Source organism: Sinohyriopsis cumingii, chromosome 2 (assembly GCF_028554795.1).
Source record: "Sinohyriopsis cumingii isolate HCF-2022 chromosome 2, ASM2855479v2, whole genome shotgun sequence".
Classification (NCBI taxonomy): Eukaryota; Metazoa; Mollusca; class Bivalvia; order Unionida; family Unionidae; genus Sinohyriopsis; species Sinohyriopsis cumingii.
Window position 1 is genome coordinate 12,882,726 of NC_142962.1, and position 18,305 is coordinate 12,901,030.

An 18,305-nucleotide genomic window follows, 5' to 3' on the forward strand; every position below is an offset into this window, starting at 1 on the left:
TTATCTATTATTTTTGTCTCAATGAGAGATGTATAAATCACTTTTAGATTTGGGTTACAATGGCCCTAAACTTTATAATGCTACACTAAACATACGGGCTATCTTAATTCATAGCAATATTGAAGTTATTATTATTATTATTATTATTATATGTGATTTAGTTTTGATAGACTAGTTCAAATTTGCTTACTAAGATATACTACAAAGCATGTATACGTCTTTTGGAACAATTCAACAATTTTTCAAAAGTAACATGAGATGAATGTTGATATTTAATACTTTCGAACAAATATTATTCTCAAAATTATTCCGTATTTGTTACCTTTTGAACACGTCACTTTCTCGTCCATTTTTTGCGGAAGCAAATTTGCTTTAACAAATTTTACATCAGTATAAATTGTAAGGCAGAATGATGACTAAATAACAGAGTTTACTTCAGTATAAATTGTAGGGCAGAATGATGACTAAATAACAGAGTTTACTTCAGTATAAATTGTAGGGCAGAATGATGACTAAATAACAGAGTTTACTTCAGTATAAATTATAGATCAGAATGATGACTAAATAACAGAGTTTACTTCAGTATAAATTGTAGGACAGAATGATGACTAAATAACAGAATTTACTTCAGTATAAATTGTAGAGCAGAATGATGACTAAATAACAGAGTTTACTTCAGTATAAATTGTAGGACAGAATGATGACTAAATAACAGAGTTTACTTCAGTATAAATTGTAGGACAGAATGATGACTAAATAACAGAGTTTACTTCAGTATAAATTGCAGAGCAGAAAGATGACTGAATAACAGACGCCTGATACTGACCAAAACATCCGATTTTATTTTCTAACGGGTGTTTAATATTCACGATAACGCCATGTCGTGGACATAAATTGCATGCTAATACATGCCTAAACTGTGGACATAAATTGCACGCTAATACATGCCTAAATTTTGACGAAAAGAAATCATCAATCGAAGAACAAAGTATTTTTTCTAAAAATGGAATGTGTACTTGTTTTTATGCTTTTATAATTGTAATTAGAAAATACAAATACCTGAAAAAATGCAATAATGTCATACAGAGTAAATGGTTAGGATCGCGGACAAAGGATTGGTCTCGTACCTCGGCATATGGTGACACATATCTTTGTCTTTGGTTTTCCTCGAAAACTAAGTAGCTTTGATCATTTCCGTCAGAATTAACAGTTTGTGGTTTATTTTGATTGGTGTCAAATGCACTGCTCGGAAATTTAGGATCGAATTCTGTCTTTGAATCAGAATGTTGCGCTTTCCAAAAGCGTTTACGGCGTGGGTGGATGTTCCGCTCATCTGGAAGAAAAAATGATTCACATCAAACACACTTGTAAAATTATTATAAAGGATAATTTATCGTTCACCATTAAGCGACTATCATTAAGTATCAAAAGCGTTATTATCGGAACAGCGGGATATTAAAATATGTCGGCGTTAAGGACACCTAGTGATAAATGCAATCGGTATTTCCTTCTGTCTTTCCGCAAGTGATTCCGATAACCCCCAGGCTGTTTACAAAGTAGAAAAGACGCATGCTATTGTTGAATGGCGAATTAACGAGACTCATGAAAATCGGTAAATTCGTAATTTAATTGATTTTTTTTTATTTCTCACAATTATCTTTTGTGGACTACAATGTTTCGTTCAAAGATACAATTCTATGTAAGGATAACAATCTAATAAAATATTAGAAAGTGTAATCAAATTCTATAATGGTCAAAGTATTTAAAAATTTATAAATCCCGTCTAGCTTTTGATTTTAGAAGAGCCAAACATTCTCATTAGGTTATAACGCACCTCTTGAGATAGATTTGAAACTCTTCCAAGCGGATTAGATGCCGTGCTGGTTCGTATTTCAGCATGACATGTTCATCAATTAGAATAACCAATTACAATACGCTTGAATCTTCAAATTTTGTCTTAGGATGTTTCCAGAAAGCGGTTCATCTGCAAGTATGAACAGATGTAATTTTTCTAAATCTGACGAGAACACAAAATCGTATTGCAAAAAATCTAGAATAAGTGTTGTTAGAAAAAGATGGTGCAAAATTTAATAATCACATAGGGTGCAAACGTCCCAAGAATGGAAGCATCTTAAAATGATCTAATTTTCTGAGTTTGTTGTTTTAACTGACCTATGTTATGCAAACCTAAGAGGTCACTTTGCAATTTTATACATATCGGAGAGTATTGATTGAAAAATAAAGATAATTCATGAATAAAAATAAAGAACTGTTATCTAAATAACAATGGGTAAATAAAATAGACGTTTCTGCAGTGAAAAACCTCACAATTATTATTTTCATCCGGTGTTTTGAATGCTGTTATTCGAATTTGATTCATTGAGAGTTATTGAAGCTAATTACCACTTTTTCGTATACACAAGATAGTTTTTAAAATCCATAAGTGCCATTTTAGTCAAGTCGAGTTTGTAAATGATTACAATGTTTCATTATGAAAAATTCTAGAATAAACGATTATAGAAAAAGAAGAAACTAAATTTAATAATCAAACTCATGATGTAGGGTGAAATCGTCCCAAGCATGAAAACATAATACAAAGCCAGGGAATGAAGTTAAACGAGAATTGTATACATTCTGTAAAACTGCAATTTTTCCCATAATTTGTAAGTCTGTGTAGGCGGATTTAATCAATTTTCATCTTGCATTGTTCTGTTGTCAGCTTAATTTAATAATTATGCGACAAAAGAATATGAAAGACATTTTGCTTGAAGTATTCTTGCGGATTGGAAAGATAATGCTCGTCGTTATCCGTTTCAAGATCTCATTAGTCTCTGCTGTACAACAAGAGACTCATATTTATACCTCGCCTTGACATCCTTCTATTAAAACTAATTTGTTTTCCTTTACTCATTAGGGTCTATTAGTTTTTTCTATGTTGATGTTCGGTGTAATAACAGTGTAACCAATTTATGTCAAGATAATCATCTATACCGCAAAACTGCTTGTGAAATCTAACGCATGGTTTGCAAAACTGCAACATTTGCGATAAGTCTAAAGCTGTTGAAAGCATGATATAAAGAACTTGCGACGAGTCTAAAGCTTTAAAATTTATATTGAAAACTGCATTCCGTTTGAGAAGGGTTGTCATTTTTGTTTAGATATGTGCAGTTTATCAGCATATTCTTTAATTTACAAGCAGCCTTAGAAACAAATGTATGCGCGAGTGTATGTGTGAGTGTGTGTGTGTGTTGATTCATTTATCATTTCTGAATTAAAGAATGACATGTTGCTTTGCAATGGTATCATAAATAAAAGAGCCAGAATCACGTACCTTCTTATGTGTGCACACCGATGATATATTTATAAAAGTAACACACACACACACACACACACACACACACACACACACAAAAAACATACACACACACATACATACACACATTCTCTTTTTCTCTCTCTCTGAGCATGTTTACGGCATCAAAGAGAAGTTGAAGTTTAAAGTTGAACACCTAAGTTTAAAAAACAAGGACAAAACCATATATCTATTTAAATATTCATATAACACAAAGGTCACAAGCTAACACATATAATCGATGTGTAACCCAAAATATATACAATTTATATACATGTATATTGGTAATTTATACAAAAAGCAGCAAATTACTGTTGATATCAAACAATACTGCTAAGGATTATTGATCCAAAAGATGTTGGACACTCTTTTTTGAGGGCATGCAAACCTTAAAGTGAGACCTCAGTCGGAACACTCTCAGGTCCTTCCGCCTGCAATAGGAAAAACACCTGAAATAGACTACTGTAGTTGCATTGTATACATGTATCTTGTTTACCAAATGACATCATGAGCTTATCACAGAACAGCATATAATTCTTTACGGTCGACTCGAGTGAGATGATATGTTCTTGGCCTAAACAATCCAAGTGTATTTTCTCAAGCAAAAACGGAGTAGAAAACTTTCTATTACTGATCGTGTGCAAATAATTCCACAAAGGCGCTTGACTGAGCTCCATGTCTTTTTTTCTTATGGTTTCCAGCTTTCCACGCCATATCTCTCCATCGAAGTATTTACGAGATGGAAAAAAGCCACGAACTGTTCCGATGGTGGAAACATATCTATACCAGTGGATCGAAAATAGGAAAACAAGTAGTATGGATATAATTAATTGTTTACTTGTGAGGTATTTTGCCCCCCCCCCCATAAACCGTGATTTTTTTTTACTAATCACTCAAATCACGTGTGTATCAATTATACCTTCAAAACAAAGAAATTATTCTTACCATATTTATGGTTGACGTGTATTGTGAAAGTTTTTTTTTAATTGCGGATAAATATGACAAATATTAGTGAATTCGTATCTACAATACTTAGGTCATATGTGTCTTTAATAAATATTAACGTTAATCAACAATCTTCTTGATTTAGTACAAAGGTATGTTTCTTCATGCTTTGTAATAGTTTTATGTAAAACAAACAACTAAAAGAAATAAGGACAAATATTGGAAAACTTAAGTACACCTCTTAAGACCTAAAAGGTGGAACTTCTTTTGTCTTATCAAGGATTATATCACGAGCTTTTGGCGCCGTTAGCCAATCTCCATCGCGACATCGGTGTGTTGAAAGGAAAGGAACATTTAATATTCCAACACCCTTTAATTTGCTAGTTGTTGTTTCAGACATTTGTTTGACCCCTGCTTAAAATAGTTTTAAAATCAGTTCCACTACGGTTATATGGAAGCGGTTATTTCAGACTACGGAAATTGTTGTTGTTGTTGTAGGGTTTAACGCCACTTTTCAGCACACGATAGGGTATACATGGCGGCCAGTATTAATGCTGGGGGAAGAACCCGGGAAATCCCCGGAAAGAACCACCGACCCACGAGAAGCTACTGTCAAGCTTTCTCACATACCCACATTGGCCGAATCCGAGACTCTAACTCACGCAGACAGAGGTGAGATGGCAGCGATCCGTAACGGAGAGCGCTTTAGACCACTCAGCCACTCGGGGCCCCTGACTACGGAAATAATATAGTGCAATTTTCAGAAAAACAAACATATATAGAGTCCGATGAAAAGGACGCGGTATTGAAACATCAAATTTGGCGCTTTTGCATGCCAGCATATTCCACAGAAGCAGAAATACAAGGTGGCATGTCTATGATCACTCTGTATTATTGTCCCATTTGCGTTTGAAAACTTTTGTTTCCGGTTTCCCGCTTCCGGTTCTAGTGATTTACTCAATAGAACTACTGTGGCACAGGGAATACAAATTTCAGAATAAAACAAAATGGAGAAAATAATATTAGCTGTAAAAGAATTTATACTTTAAACATTATGCGAGAAAATTAAAAATGTGCACAATGCAAACAGTTAATTTGTCCTGATGAAGAACGCGCACTTGTCCGTATGTGAAAATTTTCCATGATGTGACTCACTATCTAGGATTTATCTATTTAACACTAATTTCGTTTGAACAACTTTGTTTATAATTGTTACTTTAAGACGAGCAGAGCTCGAACAAGTTCTTTTAATGCAGAATTTCAACAGCATATGCTTTGAGAGGTTTTCGTCCATCTTCAACATGTTTACAGGAAGAGGATTAACGATCGGTAACACTGTAAACGGACCAGTGTCACACGAACACTTTGGTCGGACCAATGTGCTGGATATGTCAAATATGCTTCTGGTCAATGCAAAGAAAAATTTCCCTGCTATCAAAGGTCTTGCTGGAGTGCTTAAACACAGACAATACCTGAGTAAAGTGAATTTCTTCACCTGTTGTAAAAACATTAATAATCTGAAACAGACAAATCTTAGGGAGAGAACGCAGCTAACTTCGCACAACGTATGGTGTTGTTGCTTGGGTTTACCGCTATTTCTCAGCGCAAGAGATTGTGTCCATGGTGGGCAGTATTGCTGGTTGAGGAACAACTCAGGTAAACCCTGGTGAGAACCACCGACACACGGGAGGCTAGTGGCAGCTTTCTTACCCACCTATATTGACCGATCACGAGACTCAAACCCACGCTGACAGAGCTGAGATTGCAGTGATCGGTAAAGCGAGCGCTTTCGAAAACCAGGGGCCCCCTCACGAAGCATAAGTATGCCGACTGCCTATGCGTGACACTATGGAATTTTATATATTTTTTATTAGACCGGAAGTGAACACTTCTAACCCTACAAAGAGGTACCCATTACGTTCTGTGGCAAGTCCTTTCTAACAAAGCGCACTTATCAGTTTTCATAATTCTGAACCTGTATAAACATGGGAGTAAACTAGGGTTAATATTGTTAATTACAAATAATATGATTCGTGTCTTTCAATTCCTCTGCAAAAATTAAAGTCAGATCATTTATTCAAGCTTATTGACATGTGAATTATATATATATATATATATATATATATATATATATATATATATATATATATATATATATATATATATATATATATATATATATATATATATATATATATATAAATAATTGCTGTTGGCTTTGGTTCGCACTCAAACATCACTCACCTCGAGAGAAATTTAATAGCTAAAGCAAATGTGAAATTTTAAAAAGTCAGTTGATGGGTAAGAAATTTTTACCGTAAAGGAATTCATCATTGCCATGCCCCCGTTAATTAGTACCCGATGAAAATGATTAAATTGAGAAGAATTTAATTTTTTTAATAAGTTGGATACCATTTCCATAATTATATAAAACTATCTTAAAGTGCGAAAATATTTCTTATATGAATATGATTGTGGCGTGTGACATGTTAAATGGTTTTTATCAATTATTAAATATGAAAGAATATAAACACTATCAATACAGTATCGTATGTAATAAAAAGTGGAATCATTGACATTCAGCATGCTTTCTTTCCCTGATTTAGAATGCTCTGAATTTTATTCTAGACCATATTTGGAAGAATTATATCCCATTTTCTCATGCAGTTTGTATGGATTTAAAATTATTTTTACAAAAAAATTAATGACCCGCAAACGTGTGATTGATGTGTGTTGCGATCTGTCACTGATACATGAACTAAGTGACTTGCATTTTAGGTATGACATCTTGTTTTTTGTAATGTCCCTTATATTATTCTGGGCCACCAAGCAGATCAATAATCGCGCTATTTGTAAATAGGTTACAATTATATAATGATAAACCAAGAGAATGAAGCCATTACATGTGTGAACAACAGAGTAATTTTACAAACACGAGTTAAATAGTGGAAAAATGAAACAATTGAAAAAGGTCTTAAAATGAGTAAATTGGATTTATATTATTTGTTGTTGTACGAATAATCGTTGATGGGGTAATTTGGTTTTCAATTATGTAAAATTCCCCGTGAGTTGTTAGTTAAAGTATATAGTACAGCTCCTGGTGTGTGCATTCTACATCGGTCCACTACGGGTTTGCCTCAATCAGGAAAATTTCGAGGGACCCTGCTGAATGTCCCTTTTGAGTTGTAGTTGTGGGCGAGTTTCGCGTCGATTTGGTTGCGAATGTGACTTTTGTGAATCTTTACACTTTTTCTAAAATCATTGGCTTTACTGTCATATTGAATAGCACAGACGTTACAGGTCAAGAGATACATTTCTGGCTCCATGTCCCTACTGACAGTAAAGTCAACTCCTATCGCTAATCTTCGACACGATTTTTTGTTAAGCATACGTTTGCGGATTAGGCAGCGCTTGTCTTTGCAGCTGCATTAGAATGAATCTGTGTTCTTGTCATAAGATACACTGATACGTTCCATATGATACATGCGATGTTTAGTTCTACAGTGTGCAAACATTCTTTAAATATACCTTTCAAACATTCAATTCTTTCGAATGCAAAGGCTTCCGAATGATCCCTACTAAGACTGGAGCACCGGGTCAAAAACAAACATCTTTTTTTGTCTCTCAAGAGGGCTTTCTATGGAGGAATTCAGATTGGTTGTAGTCAGTGTATCTTAAAGTGCGAAAATATTTCTTATATGAATATGATTGTGGCGTGTGACATGTTAAATGGTTTTTATCAATTATTAAATATGAAAATAACCCGTCTATATGCAACTTTGTACTAAATCAATGGCACATACGTTTTACTCTTCCAGTATGAATTTCCAGTTGGTAATTATTTGTCACTTTCTTTTAATTAGAAACGACTCTCATGCATTGTTTGGTACTTTCTTATTACTGGAAACGACTCACACGTATTGGTAATAATTAGTAACTTTCTCATCGAAAACAACTCACAAGTATTAGCAATTTTCACTTTCGTTTTACTGGCAACGACTAACATGTATTGGTAATTATTTGTCATTTTCTTTTTATTTGCAACGACTCACATGTCTTGGTAATTTTCACTTTATTTTTATTGGAATCGTCTCACATGTATTGGTAAATGTTGGTCACTTTTTATTATTAGAATCGTCTCACATGTATTGGTAATTATTGGTCACCTTTTATTATTGGAATCGTCTCACGTGTATTGGTAATTATTGGTCACTTTTTATCATTGGAAACGACTCAGATATATTAGTAATTATTGGTCACTTTAGTTCTGTTGGAAATGATCCCATGTATTGGTGATCATTTGATAGGCTCCTGTTTTTGGAAATTATTCTGTTATAAATGATGTCCTCTTTTATTCCATTTAACGAATTTGTGTGTTCCACATTTATATGAAAATAAACGATATCACGTGGGAATTTGATTGATATTTTGATTGATATCATTTTTATTGATTATCTTGACCGACGTCAACTTATTCTTCTCAAAGGTCAATAGACCCGTCTACAAATCCAGAAGAGTAAAAACATTGGACAGTAGATTTCTTGTCAAAGTAACATGTTAAACTAATTTTTCCACAAAGTAATTTATGCGAAGAAGTTTAGAAATTTATAAAAACTCTTGCCAATTCCTGGTAGAAAGTGGTATTTTTATTATTTATTCTTCTTTTGGGTGTGGGGAGGCTTCCATCACATTTTATCATAAACACTGAAGTTAACGTTTATGATGTAGAAACAGCACTGAATTACTTTGCATGAAACAAAAACACTGACATTACTTTGAATGAAAAAACAATATTGAAATTGCTTCGCATGAAAAAATGTTAAATTATTTTGCATAACACAACGTTGATATTACATTTTATGAAACGACAATAAAATGACTTCGCATGGAAAAAGGAAGTATCTTTTTGAAAGATTATATGCTATTTTATTCTGATAAAGTGGGAAAATTGATTCAAACCTTGAAGTAAATTCGCCTAAATTTGTTTCCACATTTAACAAAGGATCGATCACGTGCAAGAGTGTGACGTGACATCATCCTGGGAACAGTCTTTTCTCGGTCGCAAGTCATGTTCAACTGCAAACAACATGGACACTGATCTTCCGTCGCACGATGCGCCTGCAGATCAGGGTCTTTCCTTCCGTCGCACAGTCAGTCGGCAGATCAGGGTCTATGTTGTTTGTTCTATTGATTGCTCCGTACAAACTGCGTACACCCAGATCTGAAGACTTATTCTGCGATGTAAGATCTGGATCTATGTTGTTTACTGTTGAATCCGACTCATATTAGGTCTTTTTGGAAATGAAATGCGTTCAATATATAAGACCCAAAGTCATTTCAAAATTGTCTTAAAACTTTAACATTGAATAACGTTTTCACGAGGGCATTATAAATTAGACTACATAAAATCTGTAATTATTAGCACATTAAGGCGATTTTAAAATTTGACTTTTTCGGAATAATTTTGTCTTCATGTATTTCGAAACGTGTATATTTTCTTTCACAACGACGCAACAAAATTCATTTCTGTGAAGGAGCTGGCCATTGGTAAAGAAAATACAAACTTAAAAATTACAATGACTTCTAGAAATTGATGTATATCAACGCCTTTGGGGAGGAGGAAGGAGGAAACTAACAGTTCTTGACCATTGTCTCAATAATATTTTTGACATACACTCCACAACATAGGTCAGAAATGAGTGAAATCTCTTCAATATGTTAATAATTAGAAATATAAGATCAGTTTGTAGCTTAGAGACTCTCTTAGCAAAATTATGATATAATTCCATTTATTCAGTAATTTTAATAAACAAACAAGAAGTTCCTTTAGGTACATTTTTGCAGGAAAGCATTTTCTATTTTCTAAAAACGGAGCATTGAAACAGTAACTATGGTTACTAATTGTATAATTAATTCAAGCCATTTCGAAAATGTCATGGGTCTACTTTCCATGTAAAAGAAAGTGTAAGTACTACACAAAGTTCTAGTAAGCTGCGTGACTGAAGTGTAATGTATAAAAATTCCAGTTTTCATATATATATATATCGAAATCCCCCCACCCAAAAAGAATAAACAAGAGCAAATTGGGAATTGCTCGCAATCTGTATACTTATCGCTGCGTGTACTGCTTAGGAACATTTTAAAGAATAGGGAATCTATTCTGTATAATTATGGAGGGGATACGTTTTTATAATGAAGCTACAAAGTTCTCACTACAACTACCAACTTAGTATGTCGAAATACATATTTACTGACTGCATTATTGTGGAAAGGTTTTAGATTCTTCCACAAGGAATCAAAACATCACGTTACCCGCAGAGAAACTATTCTATCAAAATAGGCTTCACGTATCCAAGTATAAAAAACACTATTTACACGATAAGAAAACAAATGAGCAAAATTAAACTTACACGGATCTAGAAACGAACATGAAACATATTTTAGAAAGAAAAATCTAGCTAATCTGGGTAAATTATCTTTGCAAATGGAATTTGAGTTACCAGGGAAGAATGGGTGAAATTTATATCAATTCATAAGCACCTCTGTAAACTTGGACCTTAGGATCCTCTGCCGACAATTCATATTTAAAGTATTCACTAAGAAGCAGCCTGTCCTCGCTAAGACGTTGAACTAGAATCTAAGTCGTGATCTGGAACAAATTTGAACTTCGATTCCGCTTCCGAATCCGTCTGCTAAAACAATAACGTAAGATAAAAGAATACTCCATACTACCAGTCCCGTTCAGTTGACATATCTGTGCTGAAGACTATTTACATATAGACAACTAAGCAAGAATATATCTAATCAAAAGCCATGCTGTGGCACTATGCTGGTCATGACCACCACCATTTGTTGAGACAGGTTTGCACACTCCCAAATGGAAGATCTTTAGAATCAGTTGGTCTCCAATTGGCGGAAGGAAATTACTTTTAGTGTCTTCCGCTTTGTTGTTCCTGTTCGTACACGTTGAAGTGGACCACATTGACTACGAACCAGGATATGGTTCTTCTTGCAACACCTAGCTCAAACCATAGTCACTTAGAAATAGACATTTGTTTAATAAATAAGGTGCTATTAGGTTGCACGTCCAATACCCACCTTAGAAGATCCCAATTAAGGCATGGTGTAGAACAAAGTTTTAAATCACCTTAGCCAGAGATGCTACATAGTTGAATAATAATTTTCGTTCCATAAAATTCACAAACGAACTGGATGTTATACCGACGGAATCGCTATGTTTAAAACATCTTCACTCTAGTCTGAAAATCTTGCATTGTTAAGAGCCTGTCTCCGATCCTCCAGACATATTGAATTTTCTTCACCTCTGACTCTGGAACCGGTTATCCAGTACCAGAAGTCCAGTACTTTCGTCAAGTACCAGGAGTCTTGCATTAACCAGTACCAGGAGTCCAGTACCAGGAGTCTTGCATCAATCTCCTCGCATTCCTTATCTTCTTTATGTCTCTCTGTATTTGCTGGAGCAGCATCCTGGCCTACCTCCTGACTGCGAGTACTGAGTAAAGCTATGATCTACACATGTTCTTGATCATCTTCCACTCAGTGGGATATGGTGATAAGAATATTTTTCTTGCTCATCTTAATCATAGTAAACCAGAAAGTCATTTGCTGGATAAATTCCTCGAGGCGTTCTTTGTTGCTGGGAGAGGCTGAGGGATATTGCGCCTCAGAAATTGGAGGAAACTCAATTGAAACTTCGTCTCTTCCACATCAAATTTCATCATTATCTTGACTATAGGAATAAGGCTACCACATTTCTCTATTCCAATGGTGGACATGCCGTGTGTATGCGTTCATATTGCTGCTGCTGATGGTAGTACTGCAGATTATTTATCTGGAAATATCGCCTCTGAGGCTGCTAATCAACTCCAGTACAGTTGCATATATATATATATATATATATATATATATATATATATATATATATATATATATATATATATATATATATATATATATATATATAGAGAGAGAGAGAGAGAGAGAGAGAGAGAGAGACAGACAGACAGACAGACAGACAGACAGACAGACAGACAGACAGAGTATGCATTGGATTAATGTTTGCTAATTCAGTGACGTGCAAATCTGAACTGTTTTCATTTTCGTTTCATTTATCTTGGTTCATGTTGCGTCAACTGTCCATGTATTTCATCTTCAAATATGGTATCTTCCATTTCTTTTTCACCTGCATCCTCACTTTCTATTATGATAACTTCTGCCACAAGCGTTTTTCTAGTCATCAGCTCTTTATCTGCCTTTAAACATTCCGCATTGTTTTATAGGAAATAGTTTAATTTGGATATCACGCGTGTTATCTATGCTGAAATTATGGACTGGTTAAGAGACATTTCCATCCACTGTCGGAATATAGTTCTCATGTGGGCTACATAAATTCCCCGATAGAAGCATTCAAGGACACGTAAACTCAAACATTTTGTGCGACGTCTATTGTTGGTATAGCAGACTTATCACAACATGTGTAAGTCAATTACCTTATTAGACTGGTATGTCGTTGCCGTTACTACACGTGTATAATTTTTGCAAAGGTGTTTCATTTAAACAAGAAGTTGGTGAAAAATGATCACAAAATATCTATAAATATTAAAGTTTTTATTTAGAGAATAGAAAATAAGATTTCTCAACTTGATTAATTAGCAGAAAATTATGAGTTTATTATCATTACATTTTTTATTCTTCATTTCTCATCAAGTAAGATTTCAACTTAACCATTTAAGGCCTAGAAACTTCAGCTGTACCAGTACCCTCGGTATTCATATTAAATACTACGATTTCAGGAGTGTTACCAAATACACCCTGGTTATCATGAACAAATACACCCTGGCTATCAGGAACAATATCAGTTTTTAGAATATTTAGTCCAATAGTCTGAAAAAAGGATTCGTTTTTATCATAAAATGTGCTGTAAATTCTGCAGAAACGATGGCATATATATATTATTCAAGCACGTTTAGTCTATATAATCCACACGAAGATTTGGTGCATGTATGTCTCCAAAAATATTAAATCCCATGCATTAGTAACACCTCTCAGAAGCTGTTTTCTTTTTTAAGTGTAAACATTCACAAAAACTTTTTAAAGACTTCTCTTAAGCATTATTTTCATCATCTTTCTTCCAAAGAGTGTACCATTTACTACTTCTGTTAATTATAAGAGAAACATATGAAAGTATATAAGTAACAAGTCCAAAACCAGGCGCATAGGGTATGGATTCTAGCCACCGACATTCACACATGAATATAACTTAGGTATCAGTGTAAGCTGACACTAGTTGAATGTTTTGTTATCCTGCTCGACCATCGTTTTAATTGATATATAAAGTTTCAATCGAAACTTATCATATAAATTGATGCATTTCTGGGAAATTCTGGTAAAGAAGTGATTGAAAAGAAAATTTCAACCAATGTTTAAAACGCCGCATGGTGACATCATCTCTTTTCCGAGAAAGAGCTGACTGAAATAAGCTCTTGACCAGTGTTTGGTACAAGGTACTCAATATGAGTCGTTAGAATCGTATGTATCGCGATTTTTTTAAAATCGTATGTATCGCGATTTTTTAAAAATCGTATGTATCGCGATTCTTATAAAATGGTATGCATCGTGCTTCTTGTAGTATTCGGAGTGAACTGCCTAGTTAGTTCATTCAATAGATTGCACACAAACAAAATGTCAAGTTCTTAATAATTTATTAATTACATACATTTTCATATTTGTATTTTATAATATTGGACAATTTTGGAACAAAATATTCGCCTCTAACATGAACAACCAAAGTTTCCAACAAATAGAACTGTTTGCAAGCTAATTTGCAATTAAATAAACCTTAATCATTGTCGCATGACAAATGTATAAAGAACTTAGCAAAATTGGAAGTTTGGTCACAAAAGTGCATGACACTATCAATCAGCTACCGAATGATAGGAAATGTTAAAATTCAACACTTCTTCAGCATTTTACCAATTTGTTTGGCTGCTCAAACATTTTCTGACATGCGATATGATACCAAAGTAAAAAGTTCACAAGTGAGATGACAGTGTGTACGTTCTCGTGTTATTTTTTTAATGTAATGCGGACAATATGTGCTCGTCAATGGTTAGAAACTAGTGATGCATCAATTCCAATACGCCTAATGCAAAAGATTGTATATATATATATATATATATATATATATATATATATATATATATATATATATATATATATATTTGTATCAGATTTTTCAGACTAATTGTTTCCGTACGTTTGAAAAAAATGAGCGCTATATCATGACGTGAATTGTTGCTTATTGATCATTTTCGGGGCGTTATTCTATAACAAAATAATCTCCTTTGCAGATTCCTTGATTATGGAGCATTCGATTATGGCTTAAAACGAACGAGAAATATGTGGTCAAAATATATGACGTATACTTTGATGAAGTATATGTCTAAAATTATTGGAGGATCAAAGCTTATTTCAACCTAATGTTTTGTACCATGTGCATGGGCGAGTTTATAAAATATTGAATAAAACTAGAATCTGCTGTAGCGACATACGAGTATGTTCTTACGCAAACGCTACAGATGCAACACATATCTATCCCTAAAAATTTGAGGCCGAGATGTTGAATTCTACAAGAAAACATCTTCCTTAATAGAATGGCAAAGCTTGCCTAAATAAGCCTCTAATACATCTGGGGGCAGGTTGAATTTGGTAATATATATATTACCTGACTTCTGGACGAAACGCTTTACTTTTCATTCGCAAGATCAGTTAAAAATGAAGGAAAATGCAGTCATATAAAATGAGAGCAGCAAATAACTAAACTATAAACTACTGGCTTATTTGTTGGATTTGTTTAGGTTTACGTGATTTTAACTTGAAGCCAATTTCTTGAACATTTCGTTTTGCGTTTTCATCTCAAAGGAAAACATTCGTAGGATGTTGAATTTCAATCCAATTTCATTAATAGTTTTAAAATAGGAAATAATACGGTATTTCAAGTTTAGTAATATGACTTATTATGGTTTACACAGCTTTAGATAATTATATATTGAATAGATATTTTTGAGTTTAGCTCTATGTAATACTTTTTATAAAATATTTATAAATTTTTCTCTTTTAAAAAGTCTTCGAATTTTATTATTATTATAAGTTATAGTAACTAAATAAATATTGCAATATTTTAAAAAACTTACCAGCGTTTCCTCCTGGAATTGTTAACAAAATGGCCAAATTTACTAAATTTGCTAGTCGCATACTTAATGGAAGGAGTAGTCTTTTATGTTCCACAGAAAGCTAGGAGTTTTCTACCCAGACACTGTCGATGGTGAATTGATGCTCTCTGAACCCCTGCCAAATAATTAGTTGTGTATTTATACGATACAGTGGTAAGTTTAAGTTAATGATAAACTTTGGTTGCAAATTGAGGAGTTTATTGGCTTAGCAGCGATCGATCTCGTGGCGGTATATCAAGACTTGTTTTCAACGATTGGTAGGAATTATCGTGTGCTGCTTGCGGGGGAGGACTGTGCTTTGAGGTTGATAGATCTATTCATTTGTTTCTGATAGACGAACCTGTCAGCTTGTAGCAACTGTTTGGCTGACTGGGAAGGGACATGGCCGATTGCGAGTAACCATCAATTAAGAGCTAATACAACACAAAACTGATCTGTTCTTTATATGGAATGATATTGGATTTCTAACGTGCTTATGGCATGAACAAGTATTCTGTTCAAAGAGATAAGACTACCGGGTAATAATTCTTCGTGATAGTTCTCTCCAAGGCAGAGATTATGTGTCCATACAACAAAATGATAATTGCAGAACCGGCATCAACTTAATGACTGTAAAGCCGCGAGGCTTCCTTCATGGATTCCTTCATACCGTGTTGCAGTAAGGTACTTTCACAAAATGTGATTTGTCAATCACACTCTTTCGAAATCTTCATCATGAACAATCAGCATAGGTTAAAAATAAACACGTTAATACTTTTATGGCTGAATGTACTTATGATATATTTCCTGGTAAAAGTAACATGCAATATATGCAATGTGGTTAAGATCTTGAGACAAAACAATTTTCAGAAGAAACAACATCATTTATTTCATTAAATGGCTATAAAATATCGCTTATTTACAATAGATTTCTTAATCGTTAATGATTTCGTACATTCTTTCTTGTTTTGTTTCCTAGAAATCTCCAACTAACTAGTTTAATCTAATATTTAATATGGACGTGATTATCTGATTATAATGAAACGATGAACAGGTTAAACTTATAAACGGAATACGAACAATTGAAATAATGCAGATATACACGGACTTCCACGGAATGCAATCAAATGAAATAACATGAATCTACACGAACTTCCACGGAATACAACCACTTGAAATAACGTGGATATATTCAAACTTCCACTGAATATAATCAAATGAAATAATGTATATATATATATATATATATATATATATATATATATATATATATATATATATATATATATATATATATATATATATATATATATATATATATATATACGAACTTCGTCCGTTCCATAGTCACCATATGTAACTGCAGAGTAATATATTTTCAAAATTTATTTTTATTTTGCATCAGCAATCGTTAACAAGAACGAAGGCTCCATGGGGCGAATGACTCATTTCTAAATTTGTCATGGTAACGTATACTTCTTTTGAAAACATTCATAACCGCAAACAATTTTACAAACCATGATTTTCGGCATAAATAAGACTGGAAGTTATTTATGATATGTGTTCTGAAGTTCCTAACCATGGCTCTGTAAAATAAGTTACACGATACCTAGATAACAACCTTGAAATTTTATTCTTTTATTTTTACTCTGCATGTACTCACCATATTTGACCGCTCCGGTGGCCTAGTGGTTAGAGCGTCCGCCTCAGATGCTGGAGGTCGTGGTTCGATCACCGGCCGAGTCATACCAAAGACTTACAAAAATGGTACTAACAGCTTCCTCGCTTGGCGCTCAGCATTACGATGTTAGTGTTAGGACTGGTCGGCCTGGTGTCAGGATAATGTGACTGGGTGGGACAACATGCTACATGTCTGCGACATGATTCCCCAGTGCTAGACATCACTATAAACTGCCACACTGCAGAGATCGTAGCGATATGACTGAAAAATTGTTAAAGCTACGTTAAAAATCCAAATCACACACACACACACACACACACCATATTTTCGGAACTATATATGACCTCCTCTAATAGTTGTCTTTTCAGTTATTTGTTACAGTATTTCCTTTCAATAAAATTTTATTTAATTTAAATCAAATTTGATATTCTTAACATCTTTATCTAAATGTAAACGATTTTAAAAATAATTTTGACATAAAAGTTCAATGGAGAATATGTTAGTTTGAAAAAGAATAGTACGATAGTTCTATTACTTATGCAAATTGTACGGTGCATCATGATAAATAGTTGATATTAAGAAGAAGAAAATAAGAACTGCTGAGAGGAAAACAAATAGAGGTAAACAACGGGAACATCAAATAGGGTAAGTTTTCTATTAATGAAAAATATTTAAAAGTATATCCTGATTGCTTCCCTCTCCCCGCTTCCACCAAAGGTTATATCGCACAACCCCTTTACGTATTTGTTTACGTCCCTTCCAAACTACCCTAATCGATATTCATGTATTAGCCTACATTTCACTTGTATATGCATACGATATGGTTTTATTTTCTATTTTCAATTATCAGTCATGGAAATATACACCATGATTATAGTTTGTGAACCTGTGCTTCAATATCCATTAAAATTATCCTTCTTTGGGTTATTAAATCTATTAGTTTGCTTTAGATTTAATATTAATGCCTACAATCGTTTGTTTTCAGGCACCATTGTTTTGACACATACCTCTTGAATCTTACTTTAATTCATGTTTACATTTATTTTGAAGGTTTTATTTTCTAAAGCTTTAGCGCAATTCTTCCTTTTCTATTTAT

At 33.7% G+C, this 18,305-nt stretch overlaps 1 protein-coding gene across 2 annotated transcripts in view; it reads right to left on the reverse strand.

Annotated features, from left to right (window-relative positions):
• The window catches only part of LOC149804349 (metalloprotease mig-17-like), a 78,845-nt gene extending 63,206 nt beyond the window's left edge, over window positions 1-15,639 (reverse strand). The window contains exons 1-2 of one of the 2 annotated variants that reach the window (XM_089939214.1): window positions 15,511-15,639; window positions 1,128-1,333 (exon numbers count right to left, since the gene is read on the reverse strand). In XM_089939214.1, the coding sequence (XP_089795340.1) occupies window positions 1,128-1,333; window positions 15,511-15,571 (267 nt within the window). In that variant the 5' untranslated portion in view covers window positions 15,572-15,639. Of the gene's footprint in view, window positions 1-1,127; window positions 1,334-3,983; window positions 4,094-15,510 lie in introns of those variants that run through there. The other variant, XM_089939222.1, reaches the window with a different exon arrangement.
• Between the last annotated feature and the right edge of the window lie 2,666 nt (window positions 15,640-18,305).